The 21,070-nt window shown below is 38.4% G+C and overlaps 2 protein-coding genes across 50 annotated transcripts in view; one reads left to right on the plus strand and one right to left on the minus strand.

Moving 5' to 3' along the window:
• PTPRD (protein tyrosine phosphatase receptor type D) overlaps positions 1-21,070 on the minus strand; it is a 1,051,440-nt gene that overhangs the window by 317,500 nt on the left and 712,870 nt on the right. The window lies entirely within an intron of this gene.
• Positions 17,076-21,070, plus strand: part of LOC107306110 — a 45,070-nt gene continuing 41,075 nt past the window's right edge. For all 8 annotated transcript variants that reach the window (XR_004305712.1, XR_004305713.1, XR_001551993.2 and 5 more), the window contains exon 1: positions 17,076-17,679. Coding sequence is in view for 3 of the 8 variants with exons in the window: in XM_032441551.1 (XP_032297442.1) it covers positions 17,105-17,679 (575 nt within the window). In the remaining 5 variants the exon portion in view is untranslated. The remainder of the gene's footprint in view (positions 17,680-21,070) is intronic.

Here is a 21,070-nt window from a genome sequence, read left to right on the forward strand (position 1 = left end):
GAGTAGAGAAAAGAGGAGGAGGTCACTGTTACCACTTCTCATCAACGTCTGAAAGTTACTGAAACCCAAGATTCGAGAAAGGAATTTGTGCAGTCCCTGAATTAGACTATTCTCACCTGGTTGCTTTAATGTTGGACACTGGGGCCAACAGCATGTTGCTTGATGGTAACAAAATTCACCTACTAGGAAGCAATGGTCAAGACTAAGCCAGAGACAGAGGAATTAACAGATATCTGGACAGAGCCACCACCCTTTGGGAATGAATGCTATTAGCCATAAAGAAAAAATATCCCTCCAAAGAAAATCTGAAGCCTCAAATGAAAACATAGACTTCTACTAAAAAATATTTCTAGTATTTAAGGGAATTAGCCATGGTGGAAACATTGTATAACCACATGTTTGGTCCTTATCCATCCATGCCAAGAGTGTGATCCTAAGAGAGTTAGGAATACAAGTATATGGTAGATCAGATTAAGAACCTTAGTTTAGAAGTCAAGAAACTCTCATTTATCTATTAGCTTGAGTCTCACTTAACTTGTATTTCTGCTATTGTAATTGGTAAATTAATTTTCTTCCTCAGATCACTACTGCTGTTTTGTTTTGGTGTTCTTTTTTTTTTTTTTTTTTTTTTTTTTTCCTTTTTTGTCCCTTTCTCTCTACCTCCCATTTTGAGCTGGTGTGCCTGAGGGCCTGTTGTCCCTGTAATGGATACAGATCTAGAGATAAGAGACCATGACAGAGTGAGAACTGCAAAGAAAAACAAATAATATCAGCCAGAAAAGTAATATATTGCTTCAATTCTTCCCATTAATTAAATCACATAGTAAACTCCATTCCTTAAAGCTCCATTCCTTAAAGCACCTGTGCTAATACTGATTTGAAAATTCTGAAAAGAAAGGTAAAATATACCGAGAAAAGCAAATTAACTTAAATAAATAGAAAATTCTTTCTTCTCCAAAACATCCAAATTTAAAAACAGCTCCATCACATATTTACTTTTATACCACGTATATGTTTTTTGTTTGTTTGTTTTTGATTTTTTTTTTTTAATATGCTCATATATAAGACTATGGATTTCAATGATGTTATATATGGGTGAAGTTGTGTGTGTGGTTAATAGGTGTGAATTCAGTAAAGCACATTTCATTATCCTTTCTGTCCTTGATTACGTTTTCAAATATATGTTCACATATTTTCATACAAATTTTTACTATATAGAATGACAGGATGAAGAACTAGTTCCTGTAAACCTGATGAACAATTAAATCTATTTGATATTGCATGAGTATTTGCATAAAGTGAGTTATATGCAGTAAACAGTTTTTATTACCAAGGAATTCTTACACATGAGGTCTGTCCTTCCATAATGAAGCTCATTTAAAAACAGTCATTCATTAATCTACAACAGAAAATTATCTTCTTAACACTCAAAAAAGCTATTTAAATTTCCAGTCTGATGTGAGGTGCTTAACATTAGAAGCGGACAGGAATATTCTGCATTTCTACAGTCATTTCAGGGAATTTGATTACATGACTCTCAATACCTAGAGCTGTATTTCCAGATAATTAGTGAAATATAACAAGAGAAAATTAGACTATTTTACAATCAGATCTTTTTATCTAAATTACTCCTACTGTGTTAGGTAAAGACACAAAATAGAATGAGTTGCGGATAGTAAACCAATGAAGATACCTACAAAGATACACTTGTGTAAAATGGAGGAAACAGTAACAGGATTTTTACAAAGCACAGCTAATTGGACTAATTTTCATAATTCTGCAAACCTCCATAATCTCTGTCTGGACAGTGAATTTGAGACGCATAAGTGTATAATTTCTTCATGCCTCTGAGTCATTCTGAAAATGCAGATCTTAAACTATTTTTTGTAGCTCAAGTAAAAGCTAATAATACAGAAGTATGTATTTTGTACACCAGCAAACCTAGGCACTTAATATGGAAACATATAGCTATATATGAAGATTGTCTGACTGTAATCCACTTGAGATCTAAGATTCTGCCCATCTGAGAATATAAAGTAATTTGAGACTGTTATCAAAGCAATTGAACATCAGCTCACTCCAGTGATGCTAGTTAAATGATCAGTTATTTGAATAGCAGTCACACACTAAACCCTCTCAGCTGTAATTATTAATTTAAGCTTGCCATACGATTAGCAAAATATCCAGCAAATATATAGTTCTGATAGACTGTGATAAGGAAGTCACAGTATTGTGAGGATAAGGTTCACCTATACAGTGGTTTAAGAAATATCAGAAAATAGCCATCTTGCTTTCACAGTCAAAATCTGAAAGGGAATTGCTGAACCTAAAAGATATTTTCACAATACTTCAAAGGAAGACTCCAAATTTTCTATGGAATAATATCTTCAGGGAAACATTACTGGAAGAATTATTCGAGACAAAGCTCCCGTCTTTCTCTCAATCTATCTACACACAAATAAGAAAACCAGAAAAAGCATCAGCACTGTATCAAAAGTGAGGAAGATTATAAGGACAAGAAAAACTGAGTGTTATTGCCTTCATCTAATTTGAAGGCAGAAAAAAATGAAATAGTGTGCATTAGGAAACTAAGAACTGAAAAATCAAAACTTTAATCTACTAAATATTTGAACTACCTGGAAAAAGACATAATACTGATAAAATATGCTGCATATTCTGAGTTACAAAGTCTCAGTGAGAATTATTGCTGTTTGATCTTTGTAAAAACAGGACTCTCAAACTGTACAAGAATTGAACACAACATCCGAAGAGTCAAAAACTTAATTCTGAAAGAAGCCTCAGATACTACATAGATTAAGACAAGCTTCAACCACAAAAAAAAAAACAAAAAAAAAACACCCACACTATTAAACATGCATCTACACTCTCAGCAAAATGCAAATTCTCAACTTCCACAGCTCCGTACCCAGCAGAAGTATACTCTCTCATTTTTCCTCCAGCAGTTGAAAATTTAACTCACCCTTGAAACCTGCCAGAAGGCCATATCAAAATTACTAATTAAATACAACTCCAGTCAACACTAAAAATACAGTAACAAAACCACAGCTTCAACAGAAGCCATAATCTACCTTACACTACAAAACTTGCAAAAAAACCAAAAAACGAACAAAAAAACAATCAAACAAAAACAAACGAACAAAAAACAGGAAAATGTTGATTCTTGCTTCCAAAGCACAGAAAAACATCTAGAAAAACATCCATTGCTAAACACTAGTATCACCTCAGAAACTCAGTAGGTGGAATAATAACTACACAGGTGAAGTAAGAACAGCAAGAACACGCCCTAATATTCTCAAGAATTAAAAAAGGAGTAGTAATATAGCACGCTAATAAACACACACTGAATACAACAATGTCTAATAAATTATGCCTATTAATAAAATTTAAAAGATTCAGAAATAAAGCCAAGTCCTCCCCCCAAAAACACATCACCCTTATTTTGTATGGAGAATTGGGAATTTAAGTGAGCTTGAAAGCATGATAACCTACACTCCAGAAATGTCTAATAGGAATTTGAACTTCCAGGATCCTCTATAAAGCAAGTCATCTATGACAATAACTAATCAGCACTGTGTCTCAATAAAAACTTCCTACCTCAGTCAGAGATAAGCATTAAAAAAATTGTCTGAATAATACAAATATATGGAATGCAACATCTGCACAGAAGGAGTCATAATGTAGAAGCAAATCTTATCCCTGAATCTACAGACTCAGATACAAAAATGGCATTGAAATTATTTTTGTTTGTTTGTTTTTTAGTTATTATACTTAAGTTTTCAAGACACAAAAAGCCAGAAAAAAAACTGTTACACCAAGCAGGCCTATTTTTCTTTATCTGCTGTCCAACCACAAACTAACCATACTACCCTAAGTCTTAACAGCCCTCTGTTAAATGATGTCCCTGAGCACCATATCCAAATGGTTTTTAAACACACCCAGGGATGGTGACTCAACCACTGCCCTGAAGAACCTATTCCAGTGTATAGCAACCCTTTCTGTAAAGATGTTCTTCCCGACATCCAACCTAAACCTCCTCTGGTGCAACCTGAGGCCATTTCCTTTTGTCCTGTCACCTGTCACAAGTGAGAAGAGACCAGTCCAACTTCAACCACCTTCCAGGTACTTTAAGAGAATAATAAGGTCTCCCTGCAGCCTCTTCTTCCCCATACGAAACAGCCTCAGTTCCTTCAGTCACTCTTCATACCCTCCAGGCCCTTCACAAGCCTTATTGCCCTTCCCTGGACATGCTCCAGCACATCAATGTCCTTTCTGTGTATTGAGGTGTCCAAAACCGAACGCAGTACTCAAGGTGGGGCCTCACCAGACCCAAGTACAGGCATAGGACTACTTCCCTAATCCTGCTCAGCACATCATTCCTGATATAAACCAGGCTGCCATTGGCCTTTGGGGCCACCTGGGTACACTGCTGGCTCATATTCATCTGACTGTCCATCAGTACACCAAGGTCCCTTTCCACCAGGCAGCTTTCCAGCCACTTCTCCCCAAGCCTGCAGGGTTGACTAGGGTTGTTGTGACCAAAATGCAGGACACAACATTTGGTCCCATTGAAACTCATACAGTTTACCCTGACCCATTGATCCAGTCTGTTCAGATCCCTCTGTAGTGCTGTCTACCCTCCAGCAGATCAACACTCCCTCCCAACTTGGTGTTATTTGCAAATTTACTGAGGGTGCACTTAATCCCCTCATCAAGATCATCAATTAAAATGTTAAACGGGAGTGGCCCAAGTACCATCCCTGGGGGACACCACTTGTGACTGGCTGCCATATGGAAATCCAATGGAGTTAGTTTAGGCTGGATACCAGGAAAAGCTTCTTTACAGAAAGTGTTGTTAAGCGCTGGAATAAGGCTCCTCAGAGAGGTGGTTGAGTCACCATCCCTGAATGTGTATAAAAAATCATTTGAATCTGGTGTTCAGGAACATGATTTAGAGGAGGGTTGTTAGGGTAGTATGGTTAGGTCATGGTTAGACTCAATGATCTTTAAGGTCTTTTACAGCCCGAGTGATTTTGTAATTCTATGACTGTAAATAACTCCACTGACCACAACTCACAAGGCCTGGACAGCCAGCCAGTGTTTCACGCAGCAAACTGTTATGTTCATACACACCACATGCAGCTAGCTTCTCCATGAGGATGTTGTGAGGAATAGTGTCAGAAATAAATAAATAAATCCATTCTCAGCTTTCCTGTAGGCCCCCTTCAGGTACTGGAAGGCTTTTATAAGATCCCCCCAGAATCTTCTCCAGGCTGAAAAACTCCAGCTCTCTTAGCCTAAACTCATAAAGAAAGTGTTTCGCCCCCCTGATCATCTTTGTGGCCTTACTCTGAACCCACTCCAATAACTCAATATTCTTATGTTAAGAACTCCAAAACTGGATGCAGTACTGCAGGTAGGGTCTTCTTAAAAGCAAAGTAGAAGGGCAGAATCACCTCTTTTGACCTGCTGGCCTCTTTTTCTCCTGAAGCAGCCCAGGATCTGGCTAGCACTGTGAGCTGCAAGCACACACTGCTCATCTTGAGTTAGTATGCAGAGCCTTCTGATACAAAAAATAGGAAGCTGCTTGGAAAGTAAAGGGCAAAAAAATGGTTATGTTGTCATATCCGAGACATAAAAGAGAACACAACTTTTTTGTTGTTTTTTCGGGTTTTTTTTGTTGTTTTTTTGTTTGTTTTTTTTTTAAACAATAAAGAGCCCAGAATTGTTCAAACACCTTAACATAAGAAGCAGATGTACATTATACACGTTATCTGAAGTACATTAATAGATAGAAATGTCTACATTGAAAAGACTGCTTTCTAGATATCTCTAATTAGTCAGGTAGATAAACTTAGATATCTGTAAATTACTATTACGATGATGTAGGAAATGTTAAAAAAAAGCAAGAATGTAGTACTTGGAAGATGTACATGTTCAAGATGTTGAAAATGTAAGATAAGCCTCTGAGATTCTAATGAAGATCCATCTTCAGGGGGATTTCTAGGAAATAATAAATAGAGCACCAGTATGCTAATTTAGATAACATTCTGAGATAAAGACAACATAGCTATCAAGAGTTCAAAATGTTATCTATGATCTAACTGAGAAATAAAGACTGCTATAGAGAGTTATGTTCGAAAGAGGTCTAAAGACTCAAACTTGAGAATGATTCACAGTACAGAAGACTTGGAATTAAATATGCATCAGTATTTCCCTATGAAAACATAAGGACTGCAATTAATCATTTTCCATACAGAACTAATATCACTAGATGAAATGCTTCAATAAGTGTGAAAACAGGGAGGACAAATACTTGGGGAAAGAATATGCAGGGAAGGGACACTCCCAGTCACAGCAATAAAAGTGGCAATTTTGCTTTAGTGAGAAATTTCAGAGGCTGCAGAATTATACTCAACCTTTTGAGTGGGTGAATTCAGGTTTCTTCATATCCCTGAGCTCCTCAACATCTTCAAGTGTTCTTTCACACTAAAAATAAAATAGATCTGAGCAACAGGGATCATAGGTACAAAATGCTGAAAATATCTCCACCTAATTCCCTGATTGGTGCCTGTAGTATGAAGTTAACTTAGGAAACCAACAATTTTGCATTGCAATGACATGTTCCTCACATTCTTACCATCACCCTCCACCCCCCCACCCCCCTCCCAAAAAAAAAAGAAGCAACAAAAACAATACAAATGGAGAATGCCTACCATAGTTCAAGAACAAATCTATTAAAACAATATTAAGCACTGGACTCATTCAACTGACAGAAAAAATCCCATCATACCCTTCATAATCTCTTATTTCTTTATTAATCTCCCCCTGCCCTCTCCAACAGACTTCTGCAGAGATCAGCAAGGATGAAGCAACACAGTTTTAAGGCCATTGCACCTTAAATAAATTATGTAGTTCCCTCTAGATTGCAGAATGACGGACTGATATTATAAATCAGGCTTGCTCAAAGATAAAGAAATTATCATCTCTAGGAGTCCAGCAGTTATTTTCATGTGGTCTAATACCTTTGGAATAAGATTACCCTTGTGCAATAGATAATAAAGCAATCCTATGAATAAATCAACCAGGGACACAGTCCTATTAAGCACTCTTTTAGGGATTACATTGTCTAGAAGGACACATATTTATTGCATCAAATACAGCCCCCCAAAAATGGAAAAAAAGCAGGTTGGATTTAGGTATATAGCACATTTATTCCGTGTAGCCCAAAAACTGTCCAAAAACTTTCCAATTAAATGAAATATTAGTGATACAGCATCAACATTCTGTTTTTTAACCAGTCATTGTAATACTGAAAAATGAAATCAAAGAAATTTAAGGATTCTTACTGAGGTATGTTTACCCCTGCAGGCATTTACTACCACTTGTTAGTTTTACCTTTTGCCCATGATATATTTTAAATTTTTATCTAGTCAGGATGCTGAAACTTCATGTGACCATTCTGTAGATTTGGCTTATCCATTAAAAAAAAAAGAAATTGCTTCTTTTTAACAAAAAATCTCAGATGCCAGATAAGACACATATTTCTTAACATTAATACTAAAAATAAAAAAAAATAAAAAAAATTTAAAAAATCTTTCAAGTGGCAGGAAAATAGAAAATTTCAAGGTTTCTCACAAAAAGCAAAAACATTATCCAAAAATACAAGACATTTCAAGCTAGACCAGCAAAATTACTTTGATGTTTGGAAAATTCTGCTAATCAAGAATAGATAATTGAAGCACTTAATGATAATTTGACAAATTCCCATTCTTCATGAAATAGGCTAAAAATGAAATGAAAAAAAAAAAAACAAAAAAACAAAAACCAAACCAACAACAAAACAAACTAAAAAAAAAAAAAAAGAACCACAACAACTGATCAAAGAGCCCATCTGTTATTTATAGTAAAATAAATCATTAAATAGTGAATATTACTTAAGCAATGACAGTTTTCCAAATAAAGTTGATGGCATCCTGCCAATAAGTAGAATACATATGCATCTGGCAAAATTCCATTTCCTCAATGCATACTGTTCAAAATGATTCTTGTTGGATTCATATTTCTTTCCACCAAAATGCATTTTATTCCCTAATTTATGAGATAGTATAAATCAATTCAACAAATGTTTTATTAAGTTTTCTTCTCCGTATTTGAATTTATCAATGCTAAGATTACCTGAAATAAAAGCTTCTGTCATGTAAGAAAAAGCACAAAGGGTCTGATCCACACAATGCTACTGTCAAAGGAAATCTTTTTCACCAGCTACCAAGGGCTTTGAGCCTATCAGGACAGCTATTCTAAAGCATGAAGGAAAAAAACCTATCTATGCTACTAAGGGAGAAATTAATACAAACAACTCAAAAAAGGTCTGCAGCCTTAACAATTAACATCACATTTAGTTGAGCACCCTTCTTTAGCAACATTCATTATGGAATTTAATTGTATCACCGTAACTCATGAGCAAACTGCAACAGTTCCAGGAAGGTAGATAGTTTATAAATAAAACAAACTCTCGAAGTCTTATTTTAATGAACTGTTCTAAAGGCTTGAGTCACAGCTATCCAGTTTATCCATCATGATCACAACAGGCATTGTGATACACACACAAAACAGAACTAAATGCTATGTCTATGCTTTCATCGTCGATGAATATCCAATTTGCCTTAGTTACACTTGCTGGTGACAACTAACACTTTTTTTCTACAAAACCATACAACACATTTCTAGTGGAAAAAAAAAAAAAGAAAAAAAAAAAGGAATACATTCTATGTGAGTATGTCTGAAGCAACAGAAGTAACAAATCAACAGTGTAAATTTCAAATGCCTTCACACAGAATGGAAACTTTACAGTTTTATTCTAAACAAAGTCACATTACAGTATTTAGCTTTTATTTCTATTTCTGGGTGTTTCTGTGAAACAGAAGAGCATCTACATTACTAGAATTATTCCTATTACTCTTCAATATACTCACATTTTCTCACTAAAACAAGTTGATTTCTGAAGCGCAATGAATGTGCTTATTTCTTTTTTCCTCCAAATGTTACTGGAAATGTTCGTGTAAAGACATAAGACTGTAAATTTCTACCCTCCATCAGTATCACTGACCTCAGAGCAAAACCCACAACTGGCTTCAGGCATTCAACATCCATCATTGCTCCTGAAACCTAATCTTTCAGAGAAGGACAGCTGCACTGGGCAGTAGTTAAGCAGCTTTCTAAGATGCACTATCATCCCAAAGAAAAATAAATAAATAAAAAAATAAACCTTCCTACCCTCCTTTCTGCATAGTGTTTTAGAAAACTCTTATTGCGTGTACTTCAAGCCAAACTAATGACTTTTATCTACACATAAGCAGACAGAATTCTAATCTAGTGAACAGAAACAGTGTTTTTAAAAATTTGATTCTTCTGGTATGCAAAATATAGCTGTATGCTTATTGTTAAAAAAAAAAAAAAAAAAAAAAAAAAAAAAAAGCCAGCAAATTCCTACGCTAATACACAGTGCACCTGTAAACAGGATTTCAATAAAACGTACCATAAAATGCAAGGAAATGATGCAAGTGATGATCATACCACAGAAAACCTAGCCAGGAAATTTCTGATCCTAAATTTACAAACTGTCTTTTTAAAAAAGACATCCCATAAATTCCAGAAAGGAAGAAAACTCCTTCCATTAAGAACAGTAAAAAGAAAAAGGAATTCTAAATATGATTCAGAGATACTTAATTATTCAAGTGAACACAGATAAAATAATCGTATCTTTGTATCTTTGCAAGTAATCATGACACGCGTCTTTCTCATTATACCTTCTTTCTGTGGCATAATGGAAAAAGAAAAAAAAAAAAGTATGTATATTTCCCATATGTTTTAGTAACTTTAATAAGATTACTTCTGATATAAATAAATAAATAAATAAAGTAAAAAGCACTGCGCTTTAATAAAGGATGTGTTCCTCATTTTTATAAAGGATGCACAAATCTCAGATTTGAAAACTGGGGAGCAGGGAGAGAAAGAAATGGAAAAGGAAGCGGGAAAGGGAGGGGGGAAGGGGGGAAGGGGGATGGAGGAGTGGGGGGGGGGGAAGTAGAAAGAATGGAGGGGAGGAGAATGGAGGGGGGAGAGAAAGAGGGAGGGGAAGAGGGAGAGGAAAGAAGGGGAAAAAGGGAGGGAGAAGAGTGGGGCGAATGGAGGGTGGGGAACCGAGGGGGGGGGAGAAAGAAAGGGGGGAGAACGGAAGGGGGGAGAACGGAAGGGGGGAGAACAGAGAAGAGGCAATCTTTGTATTCCTTTCACACTGATTTCTGCATCAGGGAAAGTCTTTATAAAATAACACAGCCTGTAGGTAGTTCAAAAACTGTTAAGAAATTTTTAATCCAATCAGTATAGCAAACCAAGTGAAATTATCTAGCTCAAACTTAGAAAACAATTACTTTATGAAGGTCAGAATGCCTGCAATATTGTTACTGGAAATGTCTGAATTGCCCTTCATTGAGTCAAAACAAGTATCAAAAAGTCAGGTTTTGGATAAAACCAGTACATGAACAAAGCTGAGACACTGAAATTAAGGTGGGATTGTGTATGTTTACAAGGAGAATACATAATTTTTCATCATTTTAAGACCTGACCTATGTTAGTTTCAGTCAGGTTGGCACGGACTAAATTCATTATGAGAATCAGCCAATTCTTCCATCTCAAAAGTCAGATTTTACACATCGCTTACTGAACTCTGACATGCAGATATGCAATTTCCAGAACACTACGAACTGTAAAAGAAAGAGCAACACACTTGCCTGCATTACCGCATCTGATGAACTGCTTGGAGCAACAGTATGCATTATCTGACTTCAACATATGTGAGCAGTTCAGCTGGCACTAACCAGGACATCCATTTTGATCATCTGCAAACAGCAAATTACTCTGTATACCAGTGCACTGATTCCCCTAATTAGAGGATTATTGGAAAACTCAAATAATTTTGTTGGGCCTAATGATATAGAAGTACAGCATAAGGCACTATAGCATATTATGATGTATTCCAGTGATACAAAAAATGAGCCTGAAATTCCATCATTTTCAGTTATCTTGCATGAAGGAATTTTCCAGGAAGGAAGACATAAAACACACAGGTAGAAGCAAGGGATTTGATCTTTGTAAAAATCTCTGTATTTTTATGTTTTGGAACTCTACTGCTAAATTAACCACCTCTATCACCTTACCGTTTGTGTATTTATTTATTTATTTATTGAGTGGGGGGTGTTACTGTGCTGCGGAGCTTACAGAGAAGGATATCATGGCATTAAGCATAAGACACTTTAAACTGTAAGCCTTTTTCTCTTAGAAAAGTGTAGACTATGCAGATTTACTGATAGATTTAAAAATAAACTGATAAATAGAACTGTTACTGTGAAGAGATACTCCTAAGAATGAATTTAAATAACCTGAATGAACAACGATCTTCTAAGTAGCAATGCCTTCAGTATATACATATATATATATATACAATAATTTACTTAGTGTAACCATTTTATTTGCAAACCATATTATTTTAAGTTTGCTTAATTTCAGATAACCATTTTCCATAGAACGGTATGATCATGCAATGTTTTAATAAATATTATCAACTGCAAACCAAAAGCCATCTGAGCTCTTGAAATGTAAGCTAAAATTGTGCAATACTAGACATATGGTTCTATCAATGCACAGCAGCTTAAGCAATGAGTAAAGTGAAGCTTGTTGGAATGGAATTTACAGGCAAAGCACTCTCATGCAATTCTTTTTCCACCGTAAGATTTCTTCAATTCTACTGGCACTTTCAGTGTAGTAGATCTCCAAGAGAAACAGCTATTCCTATTTGTTCCTATTTATTAAATCCCTGATACTGTATTAGAACATGCATTCTGGCTTTAGGTTCACAAATTGCCATGGCACATTCATTTGCTAGCTTCATTTATGGCCTTTTGTAAAGAAAACAGTGATTGAGCAGATAATATAGACAGTTCACAGACTATATGAAATTTAGTTTTCATAAAAATATTGTTATGTTGACCATTGTAGACCATGGTTAAATAGATATAGAGCCTAAGCAAGCTCTTGTTAAAATACTAACAGAATTATGTACCTTTGACGTAAACTGCCACTATCTATACCTTCTCCTCAAGTGTCAAAAAACAGAAGGTTAAAAAAACTGTCATCATCTTACACTGAAGTGAAACACAATGGCCCATGGTCCTGTACTATATACTGTTCCTCCTGATATTCAAATGGCAAATGAAACACCTAACCCCTGCATTTTGGAGACACCACCTCAGTTTACAGACACTCAGTGAACTTAAGAGTTTCGTTCAGATGTCTGCCTTTTCACAAGACCTTTAGAGTGTATTTCATTAAATTCCATTGTGATTTTACACAAATGCACATACATATTTCAAAAAACTAAACTTAGTCAATATTTGCACAACTGTTGTCAGAAATACGACAAGAAGTCCCTAGCCGCAACTGGTCCAGCATTGCATGATATATAGAACTATGCAATTTTAAAGATAAATTACTAAAAAAATAGCATACCACAAGGAGGCTGCATTTAGATTGTATGACATTACATTGATGCAGCTTGAAAATCCCTTTAAATAATAATTTTCAAGGAGCTTAGTAACGGAAGTTTATTTTGAAAGAAATCCAATATGCAAATATTTCAGCTGTGCTCTTTTACAGATTGTCCATCTTGTCAGTTTTAAAAACTGAAAATCAACAATGGAACACCAGAAATACACTTGACTATATTGCTTAATGACTATCAAGAATGCTATGGTTCGTCAACTTTAAATTTCTGAAACTGACATTCAAAAATGTATAGCTTATCTCCAGCCCAGACCCCAGAAATGCTGTGTACCCTCTAGCCAATGCCTTAGAGTCTGCACACTTGTAAACTTGCTTACGACTTACAAAGCTAGTTTATATACACCGTCAATCTATGTCTGTTCCCGCCGTAAAGTAATCCCGTTTAGTTTATCTTTTAACTCTACAATTGCACTGAACAGTACCATTACTAATCTAATAGAAGAAACACAAAAGCAACAAATCTGATTTCCTCAGCTTACAGAAAATATGAAATGCATGGAAACATACAAATCTGACTTTGCCCAAATTTTGCACCTCCCAAGTCAGCACTCTTCCCCAGCTGCCACAGCAGTCAGGAGTTCAAGGAGGAAAAAACAATGCTGGACATTATAAAGGACCGGGCATCCAGATGAAGGAGAGCAAAAATCTCCAGAATAATAAATAAACTGTATGCATGTTCTAAACTAACAGCTATCTCACTTGTTACTAAGGAATAAGTGAGTGACAACTTTGCTTTTGATGTTAGGTATCTATGGAAAAAAAGTCTGGTGAAAGTGTTAGCATATGCCATGTACTGGTATGTGCTGTATGAGAGCAGTTTATACAGGCCCCTAGTGGCTTAGCACACACAGCAGAAGATGAAGAGGGATTCCTACTCTGGCTTTTGTAGTTTTTGTCTGTGCTTTATTCAAATGTAGAAATGAATGGCAATCAGAAAAAAATGAAAGCTGAATCGCTGACTAGATTTAAAATAGTGGGTATTTCATTCTTTCATACACCCCCATATCTGTTTTTATAAACCATCCCGTGGCACTAACCATTGACTTACTGTCCTCCATTTAGTTCACTGTCAATGCTGCTATTTAAGTTACATAACAGCCAGAAAAGAATGCTTAATTCATATTATTCTATTCTGTTAAAAATAGTTAATGTGACTGATGAATCTAAAAGGAAATTTTAAGATACTTTATCAAAGTCTAAGAATACTGAAACAGTGTTTTCCTTTCCACACTATTCCTTATAGACTGCTGTAGCACACACAGACAGTAATGAATATCTTAGTTCCTTCTTAGAGTATGTCTTCTACTTAGATGAAGCTTTCAGCTCTTAAAGTGTATATAGAAAAGCTATACATCACTCCTGCACTGAAAGAAATCTAAATATACTTCACCATATTACCACAAATGACAAAACTAAAATTGGAAAGCTACTCCTGTAACAAGTCTCATTAAATCCCTCTTCCTTTCTAAGTAACACATTTCCTTCAAAATTCCACACTAATACATCTACAGCTTTTAACAATTTTGACTGGGCAAAATTGGAGAGCTGAATTTATTAAACTGACCAGCTGTCAATTTTGCACATTAAAAAACAAAACAGTAATAGAAGATTTTATGAGGCTGATTTTAGAGAAGCTATTAAAAATAATAATAATAATAATAATAAATAAAAAGCCACCTGAAGTAAAATGCAAGTACATGTGATGTGATTATACTTAGGAGAGAAGAGAATCTTTTCTTCTTCAGAGTTGCTCTGTTTAAGAATTTTAGGAGCTTCGTGTGTTTCCAACAAAGCGGAAAGTCATATAATATATTATACATTTTAATACCAATATAAGAAATTACTAACCATTATAACATTGGAGAGCAGTAACAGATACAAGAGAATGCAAAAACACATACTATGCATTTTTCTATCTCTGCAACAAAATTCACAATAAACCTCCCAATTATTCATAGAAGTTGGAAGCAATCTCTGAAAGTCTAAGACAATAATCATAACTTTCTATAATACATTCTGAGTTTATGAGAATACAGGCTTCATGAATAAAAAAGCTCATCTCTGCAGACAGGAAACTCCAAAGCAGTATGTACAGACTCTTCTCAAAGAGAGCAGTTTAAGGTGACAAGTGAACGAGCGCATAAATACAAAACCTTAGCTGCTCTGTGTAAATGATTTGACCCTTTTACGTTATGTCAGAACTGGGAACACAAAAACTATCATCCCTGCAAAGAAACCATCATGCTTCTTTGAGGCAATAGCTGTGCAGAGACTGGGCTAAAGAATAAAATACGAATGACAGTAGTCTGAAGAAGTACCAAGCAGGAGCAGGCACTCAAAAGCCATACATGCAAGGGTAAGTGGCGACAGCTAAAAAAAGAAATAATATGATTCTGTTAGGGAGGGAGGGAGAGAGGGAGGGAGAAGGGGAGGGGGAAGAGAGAAAACAAGAAAAAAAGAATTCAGTGAAAGGAAACAACTGTGTTCTTCGCTGGTCTGGGAGAGCCTGCTCACAGCAGAAGCCCTCATAGAGGGAGCTGGTAAGTTTTCTGAACAAATCTTCGAGCCCCTTCATCAACGCTAAGAACGCTGAGTTTTCAACCCGATGTGCTCTCTTTTAAGTGATTTCGGGAGAGTAAACAAAGAAATAAAAGCCTAACCAGGAAAAACCTTTGTATCCCCATGCCTCCCTTCCCCGCCGAGACAGGAGGAGGAGGAGAAGGGAGCCCTCCTCGGACCGCAACCGGGAGTCCCCCACGGCCGCTCGTCCCATGCACCCCTCACCATGGCAAACGCTTGGCCTCGGATCCCTCCTGCACCCTCCCTCCTCTACACTGATTAAATGTAATAATTAATATTAATAATCCTCCCTTCAAAGCAAGCGGCCGACGCATAATTCACGTAGACCCCCCCATCCCCGTCCTCACATCTCCCCCCCATACACACACACCCTCCTGCCCCGGTGTAGAGTGGGCAGTTCCAGTGGAAACGTCCGACTCTGATCAATCACTTTGCCCTCATCCTACCCCACCCCCCCGCCACACACCAACAAACTCTCCTCGTTTCCCTAGCAGGCCTCGCTGCTGGGCTGGAACCCGCCGGAAGAGGAGGCGGAGAGAAGAGAAGGCTGGCAGCTGCCTGGGGGGAGCCCCGGGGCAGCCGGGGTAGAGCCGTGGCGTGAGGCCACACGTGTGCGCGCTGCCACACCCGACCACACCCGCAACACAACCAATCTTTAACGAGCGCGCATCGGCACGCAACAAACGCGCCCTAAAAGAGGGGTGGCTCGTGTTATGGTTTTTTTGTGTATTCTGTCGGCGTAGGTGATTTGTGGTTGTTATTTATAGGTTGAGAAATGTTCTTATGTTGGTTATGTTGTAGGGGATTGCTTGGCTTGTTGTTGTGTGTTACTGGTCTATGCTGGTGTCTTGGTTCCTTTGTGCGCTGTGGTTTTCCTTATTGTGGGCAGCCTTATTGTGGTGCCCGTGTTCCTGTGGTGTTCCTCGTCGGGCTTGACCGCGTTCGCGCGGTACACCGGTGTCTTGTTTGGCGGCTTTGTGTTCGCGCTCGGTCGGGCTCTTATCTCTGGTTTCCTGTCTGGCTCTGGGTTTTTTGGGTTGTGGGTGGGGGTTGGGCGGGGTGGTGCCGCGTTGGTTGTTTGCGTTGTTTGTCCGTTGTGTTTGTTTGGGTGGGGTGTGGGGTGTGGGTGGTGGGCGGTGCGTCGTTACCTTGTTAGTGCGTCGCTTTCTGTGCGCGAGGCGGCCGCCTGTTTATGATTTTTGTAATGGCGAGATGTCTTCTCTCTTTGCAACGTAGGCGAGTTAAGAGCGATGCTGAGCGTATTAGGGTGTTATGTGTTCGGTTGTTATGTTGTGGCACCGGGGTGTCGCCCGCTGGCTGGGCGGTTGCGGCGGGGTCTATGCGTGGTTGGGTTTGGCCCGCGAGTCCTCAACACTTCCGGCGCTGAGGAGTAGGGGAGAGTCAAAGACAGTCCGAAATCCAGCATCCAGCAGAGACAGGTCCTTCCCCCCTGCCTCTCCCTTCCTAGCGCCCCCTCTCCTTTCCTCTCCTCCGCTCCGCTCTTTTTTTCTCCTTCTTCTTCCTGAGGCGGCTGCTTGCTGCTGCTGCTCCGGGCGCGCTTCTCTGTTCCCGAGCCGCTTGCTCGTCCGTTTCCCCGTGCCTCCTTCTCCGGTCCCCGTCCTTCTCGTCTCTCCTCCTTCCTCCTCCTCCCCCCTCATCTCCCCTTTTCTCTTCCCCCTTTGCCTTTTTTTTTTTTTTTTTTGTTCCTCTTTCCTTTCTTCCTTCTTCTCTCTTTCAGCAGATTATTTGGCTACAATAGCAGCGAGGTCGCCACCCAGGCTCCAACTCTACCTCCCTTCCTCCGGGAGAATTAAAAAAAAAAAAAAAAAAAAAAAAAAAGAAAGAAAAGAAAAAGAAAGTGCGGTGCGAACACAATCGAGGGGGGATGGATGGTGCGCTGCGGGCAAAAATCCTGGCGAACCTTTCTCGAGAGCCCCGGCAGCCCCTCTCTGCCCGCCCGCTCCTCCGAGGGCTCACGGGGACAGCGGGGCAAGCGGTGCGGCGAACGCGCTGCCGGAGACGGCACTCTTCCTCCCTCTGTTTTGTGCGCGGTTTGTTGGTGGTGGTTGGTTGTTGTTTGTTTTTAATCCTCTTAGGCTGTGTGGATAGTAGGATATGTATGGCCTCGAGTGTTGGGAAAAGCTTGTTGCCGAGCTCTGGGAGAGTGAGTGAGAGAAGGAGCGACGCAAAGAGCTCTGCCTGGATGGAACAGCATCAGCCAGCGCCCTGCCCCGCCGGCTGGAGGGGCAAGCGAAACCCCACGCCGAACACACACATACACACACACACTCCACGCACGCAAACGCGGGGGGAGGGTGACGTCACTCCGCTCCGGCCCGGGGCGCATCCCGGCGGGCAGCGGGCGGGGCAGGATCGGGCCGGGTTGCTCCTGGCTGTCCTGGCCGGACGACTTCGGCAAGTCGTGATGCTCGTCATCTCCCTCCCTCAAAACTTCCTTCGGTAAGTGGATTTCGCAGGAGCTGAAGTGTTTCTTCAGCGGGACATCTTGTTCTGTTTTAGGCCCGGCTGAAGAAATGCATGGGGTTACCGGGTCGAGGAGGGTTGTCAGGAGGGATGTCAGGAGGGTTGTTAGGAGGGATGATACAAGGCGGTATTGGTGCAGGCGGACGCGGTTGTACTTGGCAGCTCTCTGAATTTCTCCCCAAGGAATGGTCGGGTTTCATGCCCGTGGAGCTCCGAGCTGAGAAAAAGTCCTCGCTTTTCTTGTCCCATCCCATCTAACTGTTGCAAGGAAGGAAGGGTATACAGGACCCAGATGGAAAGAACAGGATTTTGGCAGGAAATCTTTCGGAATACTGCACTGTTAGTATCTAAGCCTTTTCAGAAGCCCAGAGCACGTCCAGTCCGTGCCTCAGATCCTCTCGTGTGTAAGGGCAGTAAGGTGTCAGGACGAGCACAATAAAAGCTCTTGTCAGTCAGAGCAGCAGCAGAAGGCCTTTAAGATAGATGGCACAAAACCGAGCGTTCTGACTGTCATGGTTGTGCATTGTCAGATGCATATTTTCCAGTCTATTGCTACTGTCTGGAACCAGACTTCCCAGTTCAGATGTGGAGCCCCTGACTCCAAAGTCAGTCATGGAGATTCTGGCAAACTTTGTGGCAGACAGTAGCTACTTTTCTAAATAGGAGAGGGATTTCAATACTTTCTATCATAGAGAGATATTTTATATCCACTGGAAGGTAGTGCTGCCATAGTGAAGTCTATTTCTGACAAAAGCCAAGATTAAACATTGTTCCCTGCCAGTCCTATAAATCTCTGTCTGCTTTTGGCACTTCCAGTTACAGGATGAACAATAGTCCCCCACATAATTTTACACTTAAAGGCGCACTAGTCTTTTCCAAATAATCTTCCAAAAAGCTGAATGACTTTGTGTAAAAACAACTTGGTTTGAAAAAGGAAACATGAGATATAGCACTACTTTTTATCTTGGGGGGGGTGGGGGGGGAAGAAAAGAAAAGAAAAAAAAAGAAAAAAAAGAAAAAAAGAAAAAAAAAGCAATTTAGTGAAAGATTAAGTTTTCAACTAGCAGCTTAAAAGTAAAGCAAACAAACGAACAATCAAACAAAAATCAAAATTCAAAGTATCATTTTTATCTTCGTTGAAATACATGTGCTTAAATAAGAAAAAATTAAATTCTCACCTTTGCCCCCTTGACTCCAGTGACTGCAAGGTTGTTATGTGCTTTGAAATGGCAATACTCAATAGGTATTTCGGGTTTTAATGTCACGTCCCATCAGTTTTTATCAGTATCCTTAGCTGTTTTAGTGCTCTTCAAGCTGTGATCCTCATGTGACATTGAATAATCAAGCAATAAAACCATGTGTTTTATATTTTTCATGTGGAATCACAATGTGTATTGGAGTTTTGGGATTGCATTTAGCTTTCCATTATCTTAGAGATACTCTTTCTCCTGTTCAGTAAGCAAAACTGTATGCATCAGCAACAAATGTATTTCATCCTACGTAGTATTAAGCAGATGTAGTAAATATTATTTATAAAATTTCCAGATTTTGTAGTGATACCAAATAAATAACAATATTAAAAATAATAATAGTTATTATTACTAAAACACAGAAAACAACCAAAATTCATAAATAATAATAAAATAATAATAAAGGCATGAAGTCTTGATGTGTTTAATATTTAGTGTGTTTTGTGGCTTGGTATCAGTAAAAATGTTATACTCAGGATAGTAGTACACTCCCTAAACATATCTATGGGTGTATATATATACACACATATAATACACTTTTAATGTTTTTTCTTCATTATCAGAGGAAACAGAATACCAAGGAGCATAATTGGTCCATAACAAACTACATATTAAAGTGGATTTTTTTTTTGTCTTTAAATATATTAAAAAAATAAAACACAGCCTTCTACACTAGTTTATTTTTGCCAAGATTGCATCAATATATTACTGTAAGGTTAGTATGGCAGTAACTTAGGAAAAAGTAAAACATTTACACATTTTATTGACTTCAAAGCATTTCTTGTAAAATGCTGAACAGCATTTACCATTTAAGATGGTAATTAAATTAGGTTTGGAAGACTTATTTATTTATTTATTTATTTATTTATTTATTTATTTTAAGGCAGAAGGAAGGAAGCACCTTTTATGTCACCTGAAACTGTGTATCACATATTCCTTCTGGCTTTTTATAAAATCACCTTTTCTCATCATTCAAAGTTAACTATTGAAATCCTATTTCCCTGTTCATGCGTCTACTGTCTGTTCCTTCTTGGAAGCTGTATACTAGCAGCATAATTTTAATTTTGAAGTGCAGAATGAAAGTACTGGTTTGAAATTTAAAAGACTGCAAAGGAGAAGAATTAACTGATGGCTTTCCCTCAGCTCATCAGAATGCCTATCTGTGACCATACCCTGGGTGACTTCTGTCATAACTTTTAAAATGCAATTCAGAGGACTAGCCATATTGCCTCATGTCTCAGTCTCATCAATTCCACTTATTAAAACATACTTTATTAATATTGTGCAGTGCTATGTTCCTCTTGGCTGTTCTGCCTTGGATTGTATCCCTGTGTCATGGTTTTATGATTTTGGGGTACTGGTATTCCACATCATAACATCATGTAGTGCACTGGGAGTTGAAGTGTGAATGCTCCAGTTCCGGGTACTTGCCCAGAAGTGAAGAAGAACCACATTACCCAGTGAGCTTTGTGGTCAGAGAGGAGATATAACTCCTGGAAAGGTCACCTGATGGGGCTCTTCAGCTCTTCTCTTCACAATCTTCTCCTTCACCTCTCCTTGCTGCTTTCTGTCCCAACTGTGCACATCAGTTCAGTATTATTACAAGGCCTACACCTTTCAGATACTCTCTCATTACATTTGATTTATTAGCTTCAATTCTAATTATATTGTATTATAGTGTGTTATCTTGCATTCTGATATCATATTTAGTAAATTACTTCATTTTTCCTGAGATCATTGCAGCTGTTTTTAATTATTTGGGTCCCCTGTTTCCCTTTTCTGCAGGCGCAGATTTTGCAAAATCCCTCCGCCCCACTGGTCACAGAACCGGGCTGAACCAGCCCATAAACTGTTGACATCCTGGTAAAAAGAATCCCACTAAGCTCTTGAGCACAGTAGGATATTCCTTTAACATCTGGAACCAGTGGACCAGTGAATACGAGATTACTGTACTGCATGATCAAGAAGTGGGAGAACTTACCAAAAAAAAAAAAAAAAAAAGTTACTTTCTACATGTTTCTCCATTTTATTTATTTATTTATTCTGCATGTGCACCTTACTGTCTCTCCTCTGAAAAGGGGAGCAAGTAGAAGTAAGGTACCTACGCAGCCACAGTG

The sequence above is a fragment of the Coturnix japonica genome, chromosome Z (genome assembly GCF_001577835.2).
Source record: "Coturnix japonica isolate 7356 chromosome Z, Coturnix japonica 2.1, whole genome shotgun sequence".
NCBI classification, from domain to species: domain Eukaryota; kingdom Metazoa; phylum Chordata; class Aves; order Galliformes; family Phasianidae; genus Coturnix; species Coturnix japonica.